The sequence below is a fragment of the Saimiri boliviensis genome, chromosome 8 (genome assembly GCF_048565385.1).
Source record: "Saimiri boliviensis isolate mSaiBol1 chromosome 8, mSaiBol1.pri, whole genome shotgun sequence".
Lineage (NCBI taxonomy): Eukaryota > Metazoa > Chordata > Mammalia > Primates > Cebidae > Saimiri > Saimiri boliviensis.
The window spans coordinates 48,943,204-48,962,555 of NC_133456.1; the positions used below are offsets into that span (position 1 = coordinate 48,943,204).

The 19,352-nt window shown below is 52.5% G+C and overlaps 1 protein-coding gene across 1 annotated transcript in view; it reads right to left on the bottom strand.

Moving 5' to 3' along the window:
* Positions 1 to 280: 280 nt before the first annotated feature.
* The window catches only part of FAM3D (FAM3 metabolism regulating signaling molecule D), a 32,513-nt gene continuing 13,441 nt past the window's right edge, over positions 281 to 19,352 (bottom strand). The window contains exons 4-10 of the mRNA XM_074404458.1: positions 16,580 to 16,600; positions 12,817 to 12,934; positions 11,010 to 11,068; positions 7,517 to 7,567; positions 3,719 to 3,803; positions 2,573 to 2,699; positions 281 to 699 (exon numbers count right to left, since the gene is read on the bottom strand). Of these exons, the coding sequence (XP_074260559.1) occupies positions 610 to 699; positions 2,573 to 2,699; positions 3,719 to 3,803; positions 7,517 to 7,567; positions 11,010 to 11,068; positions 12,817 to 12,934; positions 16,580 to 16,600 (551 nt within the window). The 3' untranslated portion in view covers positions 281 to 609. The remainder of the gene's footprint in view (positions 700 to 2,572; positions 2,700 to 3,718; positions 3,804 to 7,516; positions 7,568 to 11,009; positions 11,069 to 12,816; positions 12,935 to 16,579; positions 16,601 to 19,352) is intronic.

Here is a 19,352-nt window from a genome sequence, read left to right on the forward strand (position 1 = left end):
TCTCCTGCTCCGGACTTGCTCCAGCTCTCCTTCAGACAGCGGGTGATGACGGTACTTCTGGCGTCCTGTCCCTGAGCTCCCTCTGTTCCCGTCCATCTCACATGATGGACGTAACCGAGGATTCTCTCAGGCCCATGGGAAATCCCAAAAACACAGCTCCCACCCAGCTGCCTAAGGGGGAGCCTGAAGTTGTCACCAACCTGTCCAAACCCGTGGCCCATGTTGAGTCTGGAGCAGTTCAGTCCCAGGGAGAAACATGGCCACTTGAGTGATCAGAAAGTTCACTGAAAACCAGCAAAAATAAAATTTAATTGGGCTCAATTGTGGGCAGTCAGTCCTAGGCCGTCAGCAGTCCCTGATGACAGCACCCTGTTCTCACCACAGACAGCTGGTTCCGGAAGGACCCTCTGAGGCTGGTCTCCTAGGTGGGTTGTGCTGTGGGAGGATTCTGCTTCCGAGGAGGGGAAGCGCGACCCAGTGCACAAGGACCGACAAGACAGCGCCTTCCACGCAGCACCCTCTGCTCCTTCTCCTCGGCTCCTGCTGGGCTCTGACTCCTAAGTCAGGAGCTTCTTCAGGCCTCCAAGCACAAGAAGAGCCACAGTCACCCTAAAATGGTCTTGGGGGCACACAGCCCTCCATCTCCAGCAGCTCTGGCCATCCCTCATATTTGTTGGTGTTTGGGTTGTTCTTTAAGAACTAGAGAGAGAAGACAGAGAAATATAGATGGTGGATGAGGCCCTTTAGAACCCACACCCGCATGGGCACTGCACTCTAAACCTAAATGGTGTGCAGGATGTTATTAACCCACTTCACAGATGGGGAAACTGAGGCTCAGAGCAGGGACGCAACTTGCTCAAGGTCTCAGAGATGGGATCAGAGCCCAGTTACTGCTATCACGCCATGAAGGGTAACTAGTTGTTGGAATGATCTAGCCCTTCCTCCTAAATTCTCTGTGTCCCTCTAGGATACCTCAAATAACAATAATAATAGCAACAATAAAAAGAAGACTCCTAGCCCGTCTTGAGTGCCTGCTGTATGCCAGGAGCTGTTCTGTGGTGCCTTATGTATTTAATCTGCACAGTGGCCCCAGGGAGTGTGCACTGTTTACATCCCATTCCCCAGATGGAGAAACTGAGGCACAGAGGGTCACTGCCTGTAGTCACTGGCTGGTAAGTGGCAGAACCACAATGTGATATTAATTAATATTAATAATAAAGGGCTGGGTGCAGTGGCTCACACCTATCATCCCAGCACTTTGGGAGGCTAAGGAAGGAGGGTCACTTGAGGCCAGGATTTCAAGACCAGCCTGGGCAACATAGGGAGACCGTGTCTCTACAAACATAAAAAAATTAGCTGAGTGTGGTGGTGCATGCCTGTGGTCCCAGCTACTCAGGAGGCTGAGGCAGGAGGATCTCTTGAGCCCAGCAGGTCGAGGCTGCAGTGAGCCAAGATTGCACCATTGCATTCCAGCCTGGGTGACAGAGTGAGACCTTATCTCAAAAAATATCCATACTAGTAACAAGTATATAAGAGAATAAAATCACTTAGGATTGTGTCTAAAATGCTCAGGATTAGTTTATGAAGAAAAAAAATGTCAATGGCAAAATTTGCTGTTAGGGTCGTCGTGGCTGACTCTCAGGAATTAAAAAAGAGAGTCTAGACGCTGCCTGTCTAAAACCCAGTGTCCCAAGTGTGGGGACAGAGAACAGATTGGCTTAGTCCCATCGGGGTGCTTGGTTCATTTTGGGGTGCTGGGTCCCAGCCAGCCGGTGGCTGATGAGTGTGGGTGGTGCCGGGCTCCCTGTGCTCCAACACTCCTGCACCTCCTCTGTCTGGCCGGTTCCCCTGGGTCTGGCGTCCACACTTTGGGAGAGAACACCACCACCTGCCTATGCAGCCTCAGGCCTCTCCCTAGGGCCCTGCCCTGGCACCCCCATAGGACATTTGCCCCCCCCCGCTGGCAGTCTCCCGTGTTCTTCACTGCATTCAGGTAATTTCTAGTTACCTGAATAATTCTCTTAGAAACACGCGCATACAGACCAAGCCCACATTTTCTATCGTAGAAATCCCCATTGAGGTGCCCTCCCTGGAGCTCAGCACACAGTTCCCCACACCTGCCTGCTCCGGCCCCTCTTGTCTGATGATGGCATCGGCCCCCTCCCCACCTCTGAGTTCCCTCCTGGTATTCTCCATGCCCAGCCAGGGAGGCTGAAGGGACAGGGAAAGGCATCCTGCCCCTTTCCCCAGCTCTCCTTCCCCATCACACAGCTTCCACGTCTCCACTTCCTTCTCGCTCCTCCATGCCTCACTTACCCATCATCCCTCTGTTCTCCTTTTCCCTTTTCATTTTCTGGTACTTACCCATATACCTGGCTATCTTTATATGACCTACCTTTTACGAAATGGCAAGGCAGCTTCCTGCCAGGGGCTGGCCAATCAGACCACCCTGACCTTTGGAGTGAATGACAACCAGGGGCCTCTCCGCAGACACTCCCACTTTTAATGCCCTTGGTGGGTGACTGGGTGACTCTCCTTCCTTCACAGGGCCAGGTTGTGGCCCAGAACCCACCTGCTCAAAGGGGCTTTTATCCTTTAGGTTTTTGGCTCCTATGAAGACCCAGCTGTCCCGGAAGCCCAGCTGTTTTGCGTAGGAACTCCCCAGGTTGGTGAAGAGTTTCCTGGCTTCATCATTCATTCTGCAGAGGACCAGAGAGGATGATCAGGATGCAGGAATGGGTTGGGGGGGCATTAGGTGGTGGGATTCCCATGGGGCGGGGTTCCTACTCTTCTTCCTGTTCAGCATCTGCCCTGGAGGTGCCCAGAGAATGTGGCTGCACTCAAGAAGGACAGGTAAGAGGGGTTCAAGACTTCCTCTCTAAAAGGGCCTCAGATGGGGCTGGAGATGTGTTAAAACAGTACCGCTCTGTTTACAAATACATGTTCATCTGGAAGACATGGAGCATCACAAAGAAGTAACTGAGAGGCCAGGTGCGGTGGCTCACGCCTGTAATCCCATCACTTTGGGAGGCCGAGGCGGGTGGATCACGAGGTCAAAAGATCGAGACTATCCTGGTCAACATGGTGAAACCCCGTCTCTACTAAAAATACAAAAATTAGCTGGGCATGGTGGCGCATGCCTGTAGTCCTAGCTACTCGGGAGGCTGAGGCAGGAGAATTGCCTGAACCCAGGAGGCGGAGGTTGCGGTGAGCCGAGATGGCGCCATTGCACTCCAGCCTGGGTAACAAGAGTAAAACTCCGTCTCAAAAAAAAAAAAAAAAGAAGTAACTGAGAAATCCTGTCTCACCCCTCCTTCCCTTGACCTGATCAGTGTATCTATTTTGATATAGTGTTTTTCCCCTCACTAGCACTAGAGGGTGAGCGCGTTTTCCACATGCTTAACTACTTCCTGCCCATCGTTTTTGATGAGTCTATCTTCATCTGTGTATACATCATATCCTGTGTTACTATATGTCATAGTTTCTGTAGCCAGTCAGCCATTATTACTGGACAGGGGGAGTATTTCCAGTTCTTCACGGTGGTAATGGAGGCTGTGATGAACCACCTAGAACATTTCTTTGCATCCTTGTTTGATAATCTCCTCAAGATAAGTTACCAGAAAATGGCACTGGCGAGAGAGCAGAAGAGGGCATGCAGGGTTTGGAGGTGTTCAGCTCACATCGCTTCGCGGCCCGGCAGGTAGATTTTTCCACTTACTTGGTCCCCGGGTCGTCGTAGGAGGCCACCAGCACCAGTGCACCCTCTGGAATTTCTTTAAGGAATTTCACCAGGTGCTTAATATCTGGGGGAGGAAGGAAAAGGCGGTGCTGGTGATTTAGGGGAAATGAGCCCTGCTCATTCTCATGTTTGTCTATTGACACAGGAGCCAGCTGGGTCCTGCAGACACTGGGCTGTGCTCAGAAGCCAGGAGGAGGAACATCCCAGTGGAGCCCCCCCATAGCCCTTGTCCTAGGGGAGGGCAGAGTGAGCGGAGTGAGGGGGACTCACCCAGGTGATCTGGGGTGGCTTCTGAACACTGGAACTTAAAAGTTCCCCAGGTGACTGCAACGTGCAGCGGAGGGGGAGCACCACTGGCAGAAGGGCCCTTGTGTGCCTGCCCCTCAGGGAACCATAATCTCTCAGGTGCTCTGGGACCTTTGCATACTCCAGACCCCATTCTACACTGGACAGTGCGCAGATTATCTGTGCTGACTTTAGATGGTGTAGCACGTGGTCTCGAACAACTGAGATCCCTGGGAGAGAACTTGAGTCTACTATTAATACACCTCTCCTGCTGTGTCAAGGAGCAAGTCTCTGCATGTGTCTTTAACACCTCCCTAACTTGCCAAGCTCTCCATTTAACAGGCAGCAGCTCTAGGCTTAGCACCTGTGGGAGGCATCAGCATCCAGCTCCCTGTGAAGAGGCTAATTTGTTTCCATTGTGATTATTTTTATGGCCACCTTTCCTGCATAATGAGTGATAATGGCTTTCTACTTAAGGCAGTGATATAGTTTCAAGATCTATTTACTTAGGTAAGAAAAAAGTGACACAATTTAAAGGAATATATGAATAATGCAGATGTTATTCTAGATATGGTACAACCTGAGGGGGCTGAAGTTTGGGAACAAACAGCCTAGTGGTTAAAGTAGAGACTATATCTGTCAAATGAGGCTGAGTAATAGCCCTGCTCATAGGCTCTTCATAAAGTGCTGTGACAATAACCTTGGGGATACAGTAAGCATACTCTAGTGGAACCAAAAATTATTAGCAGGACTGGCTGCATAATTTGCCGGGCCCAGTGCAGAATGAAAATCAGGGCCTTTTAATAAAAAATTATTAAGTATTTCAAGACCACGATGGCAGAACATCAAGTCAAGGGTGAGATTCTTCCAAGCACGGCCCCTGTGTGAATGCCCTTTCTCCAGGTCACAGCTGGCCTTGATTATTAGTATTCCAGTTCAGACCCCTAGGACCTTGTGGAAGAAGCCACTGTCCCAACTAAGGCCAGCTGCCAACGAGGTCAGTAACAGTGGTTTCCAGTCAACCACCACAGTCACTCTTCTAAAGAAATGGCCCTTGACCTTTCATGAGGGAGGGAGCCCTTAAATCACCGTTAATTTGTGTTGTTAGCAGATATTATGGTCCGGCGCTTGCCTGGATGGACGGTGGATATTTGGAAAAACTAAAGTGTGCCTTCTGCTAATGATCACCTCACTTTAAAAAGCTGTCATCTCCTTTTGTTTCCTGAAGGAAAGGGCTGCTTGCTCACAGTGCTGCTGTGTCTGGACCCCCATCTGCCATGGCTACATTCAAGTTTATAACAAGACATTTTAAAGCTTAGTTTTGTCTTAAAATTTGTTTTCCTTTTCACTCTGACAGATGATGTCCTTGCTTCTGAGTCATCTGGATGGAATGAGGGAAGCGGGAAGGGAAGACGAAGAGGAGGGAAGGGAGAGGACTAAACTAGCTTGCCCGGGTCCCCCGACCAGGGAGGCTGGACACCCTTCCGCCAGTCATTTCAGCTTATCATCGAATCCTCACGTCAGTTGTATGGAGTGGAGACTGTGGCTGCCTCTATGTTACAGATGAAGAAACTGAGGATCAAGAGGCGCCACCTGCCTCAGGTCATGCCGTGGGGAGCTTCTGACTCTGGAGACTGGATCTTTTTCGTAAAACTGGCCCCAGGCCATGCTGAACATCAGCAGACCCCGGGTAGGATGTCTGGTCCTCAGCCCATGGCCTGTCCCCATCTCCTGCCACCCTGTCCCCAGCTCTATCCTGTACCAGCAGGGACCCTGTACACTGCACGTGGAAATGCCAGTGTGCCTGTCCAAGCTCCGTCCACACCACCCTCCTGTCAAGCAACGGCCACCCCCTGGTCACCCCTCCATCCTGGGGAGTGTCTGAAGCCTGGGGGTGGGGCACACCTGGGAAGAGGCCTGTGTGGGCCCTGATACAGGCTCCAGGTCAGCACATCCCTGGCTCTGTGGACTCCTCACCCATGAGCTGGCCAGAGCTGGAGGAGGGCTGGGTGGGGCCTTATGAAGCCCTGGGTCCAGGACAGGGTCCCAGCTGCCCATCTCTGAGAATGGCCCTGCAGATCATGCCCCCAGTGTTCCCCACCTCCCACCTTTCAGCCTCTTCCTTTGTTTGCAAAGCCAAGAGGGCTTCCTGCCTTCGGCTGCCTGGTAACTCTCACCCCTCCTGGACTCACGTGTGTAGGTGGGTGTAGGCACGGTGGGCTTTCCCTAGAGGTTTAGACAAGGGCAGGGGAATTCAGGAGAGAGAAAGCCCAGCTGTTTGGCAGCAGCTTGGCATCTTCTGCTCTGTGAGGGGCTCTCTGGGGTCTGTGGTCACACACGCTGTACATCCCAGGATGGCCGAGCACAGAGATGCCCTGTGGTCTCAGGGATACAGAAGGGAAATTGCATCCACCTGGGCTCTGACACCCCCTCTGATGGAAACCAGTCCCTGAAGGGCCCAGGTCTGTGCTGCCTGCTGCTTTGTCACTCCTTGTCGAGCCTCCTGTGTTGGAGGAAGGCGGGGTAAGCAGCTGGGCAGCACGGGTGGCAGGCGGCCTGAAATTGATCCTGCTACGTTTTGAAAGCTGTTGGGAATGTTGGGTCAGGGTTCCATCCTCACCCATAAGCAGCTGGTTGGTGAAGAGGCTGCTAGTGGGAACTTAGATGCCTGGGATTTCTGCACAGCTAGGTCAGTGGCCTCTCTTGCCCGGCCATGCTAAAGGCAAGGAAGGCAGTGACTTGCTAAGGGGCAGCTGTGTGCACAGAGAAACTTGCAAAGCATGTAGGTGCAGAGAGGACAGGCGTCTGCCAAAAGATGCAGAGAGCTCAGAGTCTAAGGTCCAGAAAGGAGCCCCGTCCTGTCCTTGGGTCCACAAGAGATCCCTGTGACCTTGAAATAAAGTACCTTTACCTAGCAGAGCTTGAGTGTGTATGGCCGACGGGCCACACGCCCTCATCCATAGCACTGCAGTGACATCAACAATGGCATTGCTTTGCCTCATGGTCTTCTCCAGCCTCCAGAGTTCACTTTGCCCCGAGGGCAGGCCAGAAGTGCATGCCAAGGAATTAGAGGCATGGGCACCCCGGTTCCCTCGCTTCTCTGGGAGATCTCTGGGGCATGTATTCCACACTGGCTCCAGGGTTCCAAGTTTGATTAAATGGCTCAGTAACATATTCTGCATTGGCTTTCTGCCTGTCCCTGTCTGCTCCCCACTCCCCTACCGACATTTCCTGAGTTCACCTCTTAAATAAGTATTGCTCTTGAATCCCTGTCTTAGGATCTGAAGCTGGGAGATCCCACCTGAGATGGCCAGAAGGAGTTTTGAAAGCAGCAGGAGACCCTCAATCCCCCACCGCACGTCTTTCTGGGTACCTCCTGTGGAAATGAGCACCAGGTACCTTGAGCCACCAGCTCCCTTGCCACATGAAGAGGCTCAGCCCTCTGCACTGCACCCCCCCCCACTGTGATGTCAGTTCAGCAGAGGCACCTACCTCCAGAGTACATGTCAAATGTGCTCTGACTCAGCACTGCTCCTGTGGTTCCTAGGGGTTAAGAGGAGAACGATTATCCCCTGTAACACGTGTCCTTCTGCTGAAAATGGCTAATCCGTAGTCTAAGATCCAAAAACAATAAGAATCTAATGAAATCAGGCCCTACAGAGGGCATGCAGGACTCAAGTAGGGATGGCTGGGCTCATCTGAGAGGTTCAAGAATATAATGGCTGAGGGTGTCTCTGGAATCGAATTGAGTCTACCCAGTCTGAGTCTGTGCTCTGTCCTACCACTTCCTAACGCAGGACTTAGCATTTTGACCCCAATTTTTGCATCTGTACAATGGGTTGTGGGAACAAAATGAGATACATTTGAAATATCAATAGCAGTCATACAAGATGAATTTTAGCTGCAAAATCAAAATCAAAATGACAATCGTCATCATCATTCCCACCTAAACAGAAAATCTACAACTGGAGTCCTCTAACTCTTGAAGGCAAAGGGATTTGTGTTGGGCTAAGCAGTACTCAGCTTCCCAGGGTCCAGTAACCTGGATTGCGTTGGTGAGTTTTGTGGGAGGAGGCGGCCGAAGGCCAAGCCCTCCAGGGAACCGGGTCTTATGGAGGAACGTTGCAGTTCGCGCTCTTCGTCACTAGATGGCGGTGTTGCAGAGGGGATGGCAGCGCCGAGGCTTCCGGAGGAGAGTGGGGACCGGGCCTGGGAAGTGGCGCTGTCCAGGGTTGCAGGCTCGCCTAGCAGCCCCTCCAGGATTCTAGGGAGCCACGGAGCGACCACGGAACGCTTCACCTGGGGCCCGTGGAAGGAGTCTATGAACCCATGACGCTGCTTTTATGATCGCGTGCGCTCATGTTTCTGCAATTGGAGCGTGGTGGGGGTGGGGGTCGGGGTAGCAGCCAGCATAGCTTGAAGATCCTGAGGAATCTGCCCACTAAAGGTTAAAGACTATTGGACCCTTAGCAATCCTTGTGTTGTTCTGGGTCGTGCAGATGAGGACCCTGAGCCCCTGACGTGATTTGTTGGGGTTCCCCATAGCTGGCATACACAGCACGTATGTATACAGTAGGTGCTGTATGCATGGTTGAGACGTTTCTAGTCTAGGGAGGTAGTTCAGCTGAATGACTAAGACCTGGAGTTAACTCAATCCAGGTTCAAATGTAGGTGGTTTTCTAGGCTGTGAGACCTTGCTTAACCTTTTTTTTTTTTTTTTTTTTTTTTTTTTGAGACAGGGTCTCTCTCTTGCCCAGGCTGGAGTGCAGTCGTGTAAGCTTGGCTCACTACAGCCTCGACCTCTCAGGCTCAAGCAATCCTCCCACTTCTGCCTCCTGAGTAGCTGGGACTACAGGCGTGCACCATCACACCCAGATAAATTTTAAAATTTTTTGTAGAGAAGGAGGCGGGTTGTGGGGTTCACCTTTACTCAGGCTGGTTTTGAACTCCTGAGCTCAAGCAGTCCGCCCGCCTCTGCCTCTCAAAGTGCTGGGATTACCGGCATGACCCACTGCACCCAGCCTGCTTAACCTCTTTCGGCCTTGGTTTCTTACCTGGGAAATGGGGATATTGAGCATAGCTCCATCCTGGCATGGTGATGGGCACAGTAAGGGCCCAATAAATGCTAGGGCTTATTGCCATTGATGGTTATTTTCATCCTTTTGGCTTTGTGAGAGGCAGGGAAAGAGGTCTAGTCTGGGGCCATCTCAATGGAGAATATTCAAAAAGCTTATCTCAGGTGGGGCCCATTTAGGGGAGAAACCCAGTAGATTTCATCCAGGTCAGTTGCAGCCTGGGCCGTTTCCTGCCCACTTCCACTGTGGGGTGAGGGCAGATGGGTGTGAGTCTTGATGTAAGCTGAAGCTCCTACCGTCTTCTGGGGTCTGGCACAAACACAAAAGACCAGCCTGGGCATGCCCTCCCTGCAGGAGGGAGCCGCCATCCCTGTAGCCACTTTGCTGAGGCTGGAGTGGAACAGGCCTGGGCCCTCCTCAAAACTGCAGAGGAGCGGCTCCACTCAGCCCTCCCGCCTCTCCCTGCCCCGGCCCTTCCTGGGCTCCTAGGAAGCTGGCCAGGGTGGTCCGCTGACTCCTGTCTGTCCAGGAACAGCCCCATCACTGCTCCAGGCCTCAGCTTCTCCCCCCCAGCAGGGTTTCTTGACAGAGCGGGAAAAGTCTTCCTTTGGAGCAAAGTGCAGGGGCTTGGGCCTGGCAAGGCCGGGGCTCCTATCCTACTCTGTCCATTCCTAAGCGTGCTTATGTGGTCCTGCCACACACAAGCTCAACAGGTTCCTTCCTGAGCATCCTTTACACTTTTCCCTGAGCTGCCCTGACCTTGGTCCCAGAAGTGGCCCTTACAGCCAGGGAATGGCCCTTGTTTTCTAAGAACAGAGTTCCGAGAGGAGGTCTTGGCTAGAACCAGACCACCTAGTCCTTACCTGACCCTGTTAAGTCCACTCCCTCCTGAAACATGTCCCTCCTTTAGGCTTGGCGGCCCTATGGCCTCCGGTGTAAGTGTGTGTCCTGCAGGAGATGCTGGGTTATCAAGGCCATGGAGTCCCTTGTGGTTGCCCTGCCTCCAGCCCCGTTACTCCAAGCTGGAGGGAGGATTCTGGAATGCAGGGCTGGCCCCTCGTGCCCTGTTCAAAGCAGTTCCATGGCCCCCTACTGTTCTCGGCTTCCAGTCACACTTCTTAGCAGGATTGCCAGCTCCTTATCCTCCGGCCTTTTACTCTCCCCAGCCTCACCTCTCCATGTTGACCTGCAAACTTCTCTCCCTCCCTCTCCCTTCCTCCTCCCTGCACTGTGCCGCCTCTGCCTGGAAGGAGGCTTCCTTGCTTTTCTCCTGGCCAGCACCTACAATCTTTCAGGCCTCAGCTGGCCATCGCTTACCACTGGAAGCCTCCTCTGAGCTACCCGGGGTCCGTCCCTTGCTCTGCATTCCCGTAGCTGTGCTTCCTGCTCCTATCCGAGAGGCTTACCACATTGAGATTGTTTGTGAGCTTCACAGCTGAGCCAGGGCCTGTCTTTCTAGTTCGTGGCTGACTCCAGTGTCCTGTACAGGGCCTGGCCCACAGTTGCTGCTGCCTGCATTTGTTAAGTGAATGAATGAATGAATGAACGAATGAAAGTGTATACTCAGCACGCGATCTTGCACTGTCATTGGTTGTCCCCATGTCCTCATGTGTGTTGGTTTGAGTGGGGTGGCTTTGAGGAGGGAGTCATGTTTCATTCATGTTCCATAGCAGAACGGTGTCCTCCTGAGCCAGGAGCACGTGGCAGGGGCCTGGCTAGCACTGCGTTTCTACAGTGTTGCAGATCTTTGAGACCTTCCGTTCCCCCAGGCCAGCCACGCCCCCACCGTCCTGAGCTCTACCTGCCGCGAAGTAGGAGCTGAGCCACTGTTGGTTGAATGAACATGCTGCTACCCCCTACCCTCCCCAGCGCTGCATGGGAACTGTTGTGGGGATGGATCTGCAACTCACCGTTCACCAAGGCGATGTTCAGGCCTCTGCCAATGTTGTTTTTCACAGGACTCATGATCCTGAAGACAATGAAGAAGAAATATGACACTCATTCCTGAGCGTGGAATGAACACTCTGCTTCCCGACTGGGGAACTCGGAGAGGGCCCACAAGCAATGCAGAAGCGTCGGGAAACTCATAGAATAACTGGGGCCGTCTGTTTTCTCTTGAAAACTAGTGGTGGGCTGGAGTCTCTGAAGAGTTTCTCAAGGCATGTTGGACCAGAACAGCCTTCTCAGAGAAAAGGCGAGGTTCCTGCCTGGGCTTCTGAGGTGCTGGAGGCAGGGCCAGCCCACCCCCAGGCTGTGAGGCCTGGCTGCTGGGAAGAGGCCGAACCCTGAAGGTTGCCGGCACCCTGGGGTGTCAGTCCCCATGTGGCTCAGCTGTGTTCCTGCTGGCCCAGCATCCACACCCCTGTCTACAGGTGTGCCGCAGGAGAACTGTCTTTCTCTACACACAGGCCAGGTGGTTCCTGAGATTGACCTCTCTCTCCCAGGCTTGGACAAGCAGAGCATCCTGTGTCCCCAGCTACAATGACTGGCTGATATGGTTTGGCTGTGTCCCCACTCAAATCTCATCTTGAATTCCCACATGTTGTGGGAGGGACCTGGTGGGAGGTAATTGAATCATGGGGGCAAGTCTTTCCCATGCTGTTCTTGTGATAGTAAGTCTCACGGGACTTGATGGTGAGCTCTCTCTTGCCTGCTGCCATTCATGTAAGATGTGACTTGCTCCTCCTTTGCCTTCCACCATGATTGTGAGGCTTCCCCAGCCACGTGGAACTGTGAGTCCACGAAACTCTTTTTCCTGTTTAAATTACCTAGTCTCGGGTCTTTATCAGCAGTGTGAAATCAGACTAATACACTGGGCTAGGCATGGTCATGTGAACCGGGCCAGTCAATGAAACACAGGCTTGGGACTTTTGCAGGGATAATTTAGACAGGAAGGCTCTTTTCCCATTAGGGTGCTAGGCTGGGCTAATATGTCAAACCAGCTGGTGGTCTCTCTCCTTAACCACATGGAGAAATCCGTTGCAAGTAGAAAAGAAAGCAAAGCTATTAGGCAATGGATGGTAGAGCTGAAGATGGGGTGAGAGACAGCCCTGACGACATGATTTGAATCCCTGGATCCAACTGGTCCTGAAGTCTGCCTACCACCTCTGGTCTTTTAGGTATGTGAACCCTTCAGTTCCTTGTTTTCCCTGAACAAACGGTGGTTAGGTTCAGAATCCTGGCTTAAACACCCATCTCTGAGTTCTTTCATAGAATGCACTTGGTGTCCTGGGGCCTTTACTATCTAAGTTGGATGATGGGTACACAGCCTTTCTCCCGTACTGGGGTGGAAGCCCTGGTGCCTGCTACGTCTGGGCTTTGATGCCTGGGTCAGGATCTTGAACCTTCTTTGCAGGCATCTCCTTTCACGGGAAGCCCAGCAACTTGGCTGTTAGACCTGAGGTCACATCCTGGCCCTGCCACTGGACAGGTGACCCTGTCTGCACCCCACTGCCCTCATCTTTACAATAGGGATTATAGCCCCACCTCCCGGGATGTTGGGGGAGTGAATGAGAAATACTGTGACGCACTTGGCAAGGTGCTGGCAGATGCGGGAGCTGTTTGAATTCTTGTTATTTGTGGCTCACACACCCAGAGTAAAAGGGAAGCTGTGGGCTGGTCTCACAGGCCAGCTCCTGCAGCCTCGGAATTTTAAAAATGAATAAATAAAAGAATAAAGTAAAATAAAATAAACATAGTTTCCCCTCAGGTACTTACATGTGGTTTTCAAAGCACATAGTAGGGCCCACGACGTTGGCAGCCCCGCTGCCGATTTTAAACGCAAAGTGGTTGGCTGGGCAGGGCTTGATGAGGCCACATTTGTGCTTCGCGACCTCTGGGGAGGAAACAGACCAGCCTTGGTGGGCAGCAGCTCAGGAGGTGCTTGTGCGAGGAAGAGGGGAGGGCCAGGGCTAGGGCCAGGGAGCAGCTTGGAACGAAGCTCAGAGCCTCTTTCTCGGGGAGCCTTTGCTGACTGCAAGTCTGGGAGATGTGCCCTTCTATGCTCCACAGTGCCCCCAACAGCCCCCACCAGAGCACACAGGACCAGCCCAGAATTAATTTTTGGGCTTCTCATCATAGCTCCAGCCCCAGTAGAGCACCCTGGGTAAACATAACCAGAGTAAACCTGAGTCACCATGACGAAGGGACTCTCCTGAAAACCTCTCATTTGGGCCATGGCAGCCTTCTGAGTCCCCAGAGCCCCCTGTTGAGAACTCCCAGGGGCCCTGGTGGGGTGGGTTGGAGCATATTTCTCTAGCCACGTTCCCTTGGGCAAGTCCTCAGCATCCTTGCACCTCATCTTATCTGCAAAATGGAACATCTGTGGTGCCTCCCGCACCGGGTTCTTGTGAGGAATACATGAGTGTGGTTTAATGCTCAGTACACGCTGGCTATTCTTCTTCTCATCATTCATTCATTTATCACTCATTTCCTGAGTATCTACTATGTGCCTAACGCTGGGATACAACAGAGAACAGGCAGGTGGTTCTGCTTCTCCCACTGGGAGCTTAGCATGGTGTTGGGAGCCCACTGGACACTCAGTAAATGGCACCTCTGGTGATGTTGTCTGTTTCTAAGACCTGTATCTTCTCCATGCAGCCTTCACAGGGCAAACTGGGGAGCTTCGTGACTGGGGGAGATGCTGGTGGGGCCTCAAGATGTGGCTGGGCAGCTGAGCCCTCAACGTGCTCTTTGAGAGAGGGGACGACATCCACACTTGCAGCCTGGCACGTTCTAATTCATCCTAATGTGTGCTTTTTAGCACCAGCTGACAGTTTGGAAGGCAGCATTTGGGAGGATTGGGTAAACATGGATTTGGAGAATGCTTACCTGCAAAGGGACAGCGGGGGCTGGGCAGCCTTTCCCTCCCCAGCCCCTGTGCCAGGCGTCTGGCCAAGGTCTGCCGGCGTGTGCTTTGGAGCAAAGCTGCAGGTTCCTTAAGGAAGCTCGCACACGCCAAGGCCTTGATGTATGCAGGGCACTGGGGCCAGGATCTTATGTTTATGATCTTGTTGACTCATCCCGATAACTCCTGTGCCTGGCACATAGGAGGCGCTGGATAGTCTTCACGCATCACATGTATAGCATTTGGGCCAGGATGCACCTGAAGCCGGAAGGGACCATGTGGTTTCCAGGGCCCTCCCTGGTCTACTGGAGGGGCACAACCACTGGTACCAGGCTTGGCGAGCACCTTGGAGTAGGTAAATGTGCCCTTTCTAGGAGCAAATGCAGCCCACACCAGGGAACCCTGCTGGCTTTGGTTCCCTCTGCTGAACAGGCAACCCTGAGGATCTGAGAGGAAATGCCTGTCCAGGGCTCCCCTTCCTTGTTTCAGCACATACACCTGCTGGGTGGGACTGACCTCAAACCACAACATTGTCATTCAGAGAGCGGGCAGGGGCAGAGGCATCTGTGAAGGGCTGTTCAGGAGAGAGTGGGCATCTAAGCCTGTGGCTTAGGGGAGAGAGGGCTGGGCTGGGAGTGGACCAGCTCCCCTTCTCCTCCTGGGCAGGATCCCTGTGAAGGGGCTCACCCCCACCTTGGGACTGGCTGAGGAGCAATGCTGGGGAGGGAAGCCAGGGCACGGCTCTTGGTCTCCTACAGCCTTGGGGCCCCACCTCCAGTCACATGTGCCTTTCACCCAGAGGGTCTCACCTATGCAGGGAGATCATTCCCAGCCCTGGGGACCACTTCTGGAGTTTGCCCACAGCCTAATCAATTGCAGCTAAGTCTGCTAAACCCGATGTCAACAGGCTGGCTTAAGCAGGCTTTTCCGGAATTGATTTTCTGACCATCCAGCCTTCATAGTCACGCTGCTAGATGAAGGGAGATGAGGCCAAGGAGGCCTCAGCCTCTGGGAGGCAGGAGGTTGCTCTCTGGGTTCTGGCTTAGAAGTCTGCTCCCATCAGCTGCCTCGGTCCCTGAGGCCCGACCCCTGTGGGAACCCTTCTGCTGTTGCTCAGGGCATGGAGCTGGTGTGCTACTAAGCGCGCTGGGGCAGCGGTGCATCCAGGAAACAGGCTGCTCTTTCATTTATCTGCTCTGTGGCTTGGCAGAAACTGCTCCCTTTATCTTTGCCATCTGTGAAATCAGGGAGTTGGTTTAGATCAGGGTTGTCAAACAGCTTTCCTCTTAAATGTCAATGTGGACTTCCTGTTAAAGACTTAATAATAAAGCTCTCAAGGCTGCCTATGTGGTTGGAGGGAAAGAATGCTGGGATTGATTGGTGATGTCTGCCATGGGAGCAGGCAGGGTGGAAGGCGGCATGTGTGCTTGAATTTGCCGTCCCCCTAGCAGGTGATGTCTAAGTGTTTGACAGCAACAAGATGCTGTGACACTCTGGGTCCACTTCCGAATATGACTACGGAGGCATCAGGGAGCGAGGGTAAAGGGTGTGGGGTGAATGATTTGTGCTACTTCATATTGTCTTTGCTTTCTGTCATCTCGCAGTGTACTGGGGCACCCATGCCCTTCTTAGTCAGGTAAAATCCTATTTTGGGAGCCACAGCTCTCTTCAGAGTTACCACCATGTTGAGAAGGAAATGGAGAGGGCCTGGAGGTGTTGCCTCTTGCAAACGGGTTGAGAGGGTGGGCTCTGGAATAGATGGTTGAGGGGATTTGACTCCTGCCTTACGGCTTACAGCTGTATGATCTTGGCCAAGAGATTTTGCTACTTGGTGCCTTAGTTTCCTTACCTATAAAAGGGGCTAATTATAGCACCAACATAGGGTTGTATGTAGGATTGCATGGGATGCTTGTGACGTTCTGAATCCAGTGTCTGGCAAGCAACAGGCACACAATCATCATTACTATTGCCATCACCGCAGCTCTCCCTCTGCTTCTCTGTCCCTGACTCTCTAGTCAAGGCCTTCACTGGAGCGTTCTTGCCTCTAGGCCTTTGCAGAGAGGTCACCACCTTCCCTGATCTGCCCATTGGAAGGGGCTGCCCCTCCTGGAACCAAGAGCCCTTTCTCCACTTCTCTTGGCAAGTCTGACATTTCTACCCCAACAGACAATCAGCATCCACTTCTGTTTGTCTCTGGAGTGCCTGTAGTGCCTGACATGGTCTCTGGCACTTTGTCGCAGGAACCCTGAGCCAAGCCTGGGGTCACTGCAATAGGGTTAGGGAGCACTGGCCTGGCCCTTGGGCTCCCAGCTGTGTGGGGTTGTTAGAGAGGGGAGGCAGACACAGGGTGTGGTCCAGACTGCAGCAGGGAGACTGGAGAAGGGGCAGAGTTGAACTGTGTCCCTACAGTCCAAATGGCTGAGAGGGGGCCAACCCTGCCACAGGGCTTAGGGGCTTCAGAAGGCACCATTGGGACATGGGAGGAGAGGATCAGGAAGAATCTGGAAGCCCAGGTTTCTCTGGGAAACTGCAGGACTTGGAGCAGGGGCCCTGGGCCTTCTTGCCCTAGAACAAATGGGAACAGGAGGTGAGTGGATGAGGTGGGAGGAGGTGTGGAGCTGCACAGATACTCACGGGTCTCCTTGGTGGACGAGCCTGTTGGAGAGAAGACAGAATCTGGTTAGAGGAAAAGCACTTCAGACACCCCTGCAGGATGGGGGTTGGGGGCTGGGGGCTGGGGGCTGGGGAGTGGGAAGACGGGGCTTTAAATTGGCACTATTGGAACGAACTAAAAGTCCTTTGCCACTGTCACCCCTTCGCACACATGTACATACACACAGCACACATATACACAGATACACATGTGTATATGCACACACACATGCACGCAGATATATGTGACACTCATGTATGCATACAGACACACATATGTGCACACACAGACATGAGTATACTCACACATCCTGACATGCAGACATACATACACCTGTGTGCATATATACACATACACATGTATAAGACACACACACGACTCACCCTTGGTTAAAAAGAAGCTGGGCTCTTTGAAACCCATTGGAGTTTATGTCCTAGCTCCTCATATATGGCCTCATGAGACGTTTAACCTCCCTGGGCCTCAGTTTCCTTGACGGCACATGGAGACCATCAGAGCCACCCTCACAGGGCTATGGAGGGGGCCCAGTGATATCACTCCGTGAGGGCCAAGCCCAGTGCCTGGCTCCTGGGCCCCAGTGAAGGGTAGAGCTGTCCTGCTGTGGGTGTCTGGCCCGTATCGGGGCATCTCTTTCCCGACTGCCTGCAGTGTGCACTGTCTGCACTGGCTCTAGGGCCCCCGGCTTCTTCCTGACATCTTATTCCATGCCCTGCTTGTTTCTGTGGTTCTACGTCGTATCTGCCACCACAGCAGCAGATAGAGGCGCCTGGAGGACAGGGCCTCCACAGGAAGCAGAAGTGCTAGCGGAAGAAGCTCTCCTTTTTTGGGGGAACCCCCAACACTTACACACTTTCCGTTTACTTACACACTCCGTTTATTCCAGGGCCTGTCCATCCAGGAATGTTCCCATCCCTTGCCTCCAAGGCCCCAGGAGTGGCATGAGACCCAAGCTAGGCCAATCACAGTGTTACATTCCTCTGGAGACGACCCCTTCCCCACTTCCCTATGTTGATATATAGCTGGGGGTGGAGAGAGGGAGAAAGAGAAAGAGCCAGTGGAGAAGATGAGCATCAGGGAGGAGCCATCGTGCCTGCCTTAGAGAGAAAGCTGCCCATGGAACGAGGCCCTAACCCGCTGGGGTCAAGTAGCAACAGCAGGGGATAGAGAGATGGGAGGCTGGCTCTGGGGCCCGTCTCCTTCGTGGGAGACTCCTGGATTCAGCCACACCTGAGGCCACGAGATGCCCATAGTGGACCATCAAGACATCATGTTTTGTTGAAACCAGTTAGAGTTGAGTTGGTGACTCTCACCTGAAAGAACCCTGCCTCACTTTCCAGGCACAGGGGTTCTTAATCTGGTTTCTGTGCCATGGAGCCCTTTGGTGGTTTGGAAAAGCCCATGAACTCCCCTCAGAATAAAATTATTCTCACTTCCCTTGAGACACTTATCACTTTCTACTCCAACAGACTGTGTTATTAAATGCATAAAGAAAAACAGATTGGAAACCAATTCTGCATCAATACAGTGGCAAAACCCAAAACCAAATTTGTGCTGTAGTAATATATGTGCTTCTGTATCAGTACATTAAATTATAAAACGAGGGTATGTGTGCCCAGGTTAGGAACCTCTGAGGTAAATGAAAATTACCCCCTCAGTGCTGAGACACAAGTAGCTTTTCCTGGCCATCATTCCCACTGGTTACATTTCTTGCCACTGTAAACATTTCTTGAGACTCTGCCTCATGTTAATGCACTTCCATTCTTCTACATGCTGTAATCAAGTCTGTTTGTTTCTCTGAGTCAGACCATCAGCAGGGCCATGTGTTCCTCATTTCAGGGTCCCTGGAGCCCAACACAGGGTTCAAAACCCAGTAGTCACTTGATGATGGTTGATTGGAGGTGTTGACTTGTCAAACCCCAGGTAGTTGAGTACTGAGAGAGAAATGATTACTGGAGTCTCTTTTCAATAACTGCCCCTCTCCCACCTCCGGCTGGGGCCCTCTTCTCTAGAGGACACCCCTGAGCCTCCCCTGGGTCCCTCACCTCTGAAGCCACTAGTGCAGCCACGTCACTGTCTAGTTTGTAAAAGCAGTGACCTGCTTTTACATTCATCCCTTCTCCACCAACCCACCCATCTACTCATCCCTCCATCTACCCATCCAACCATCTATTTATCTATCCACCCACCCACGCAGCCATTCTTCACTCATCCATCCATTTATCCATCTCTCCATCTACCCATCCATCCATCTACTCATTCTTCCATCCACCCACCCATTTATCCATCCATTCATCTGGTTTTTTTTCCCACTCATCAAATGTTTACTAGAGACACATTTGCTCTGTGCCAGGTGCCAGAGAGGTGGATGCACACAAAATAAAATCCTTGTCTTCAGGAAGCTCACATTCTAGGGGGTGGGGGCAGGCAATAACCAACGAAACATAAAAACGATAATGACAGATAATCATGGTGTTCTGAAGGAAAAAAGCTGACATGAGAGAAGCTAAGCTAGCAGGAAGGGGTGCAACCTTAGCTGGGCAACCTTAGCTGAGCCTCAAAGGCTGAGAAGGAGCCAGGTGGGAGGGCGGGTAGTGGGTGGGGGGATCTGCATGAAGAGATCCAGGGAGAGGGAGCAGCAGGTGCAGGTGAAGACACTCAATACCTGACTTTCTTTCTTCCTTTCCTCCCACCTCCCTTCCTTCTGTTCTTCCTCCCTCTGTCCTTCCTCCTTTCTTT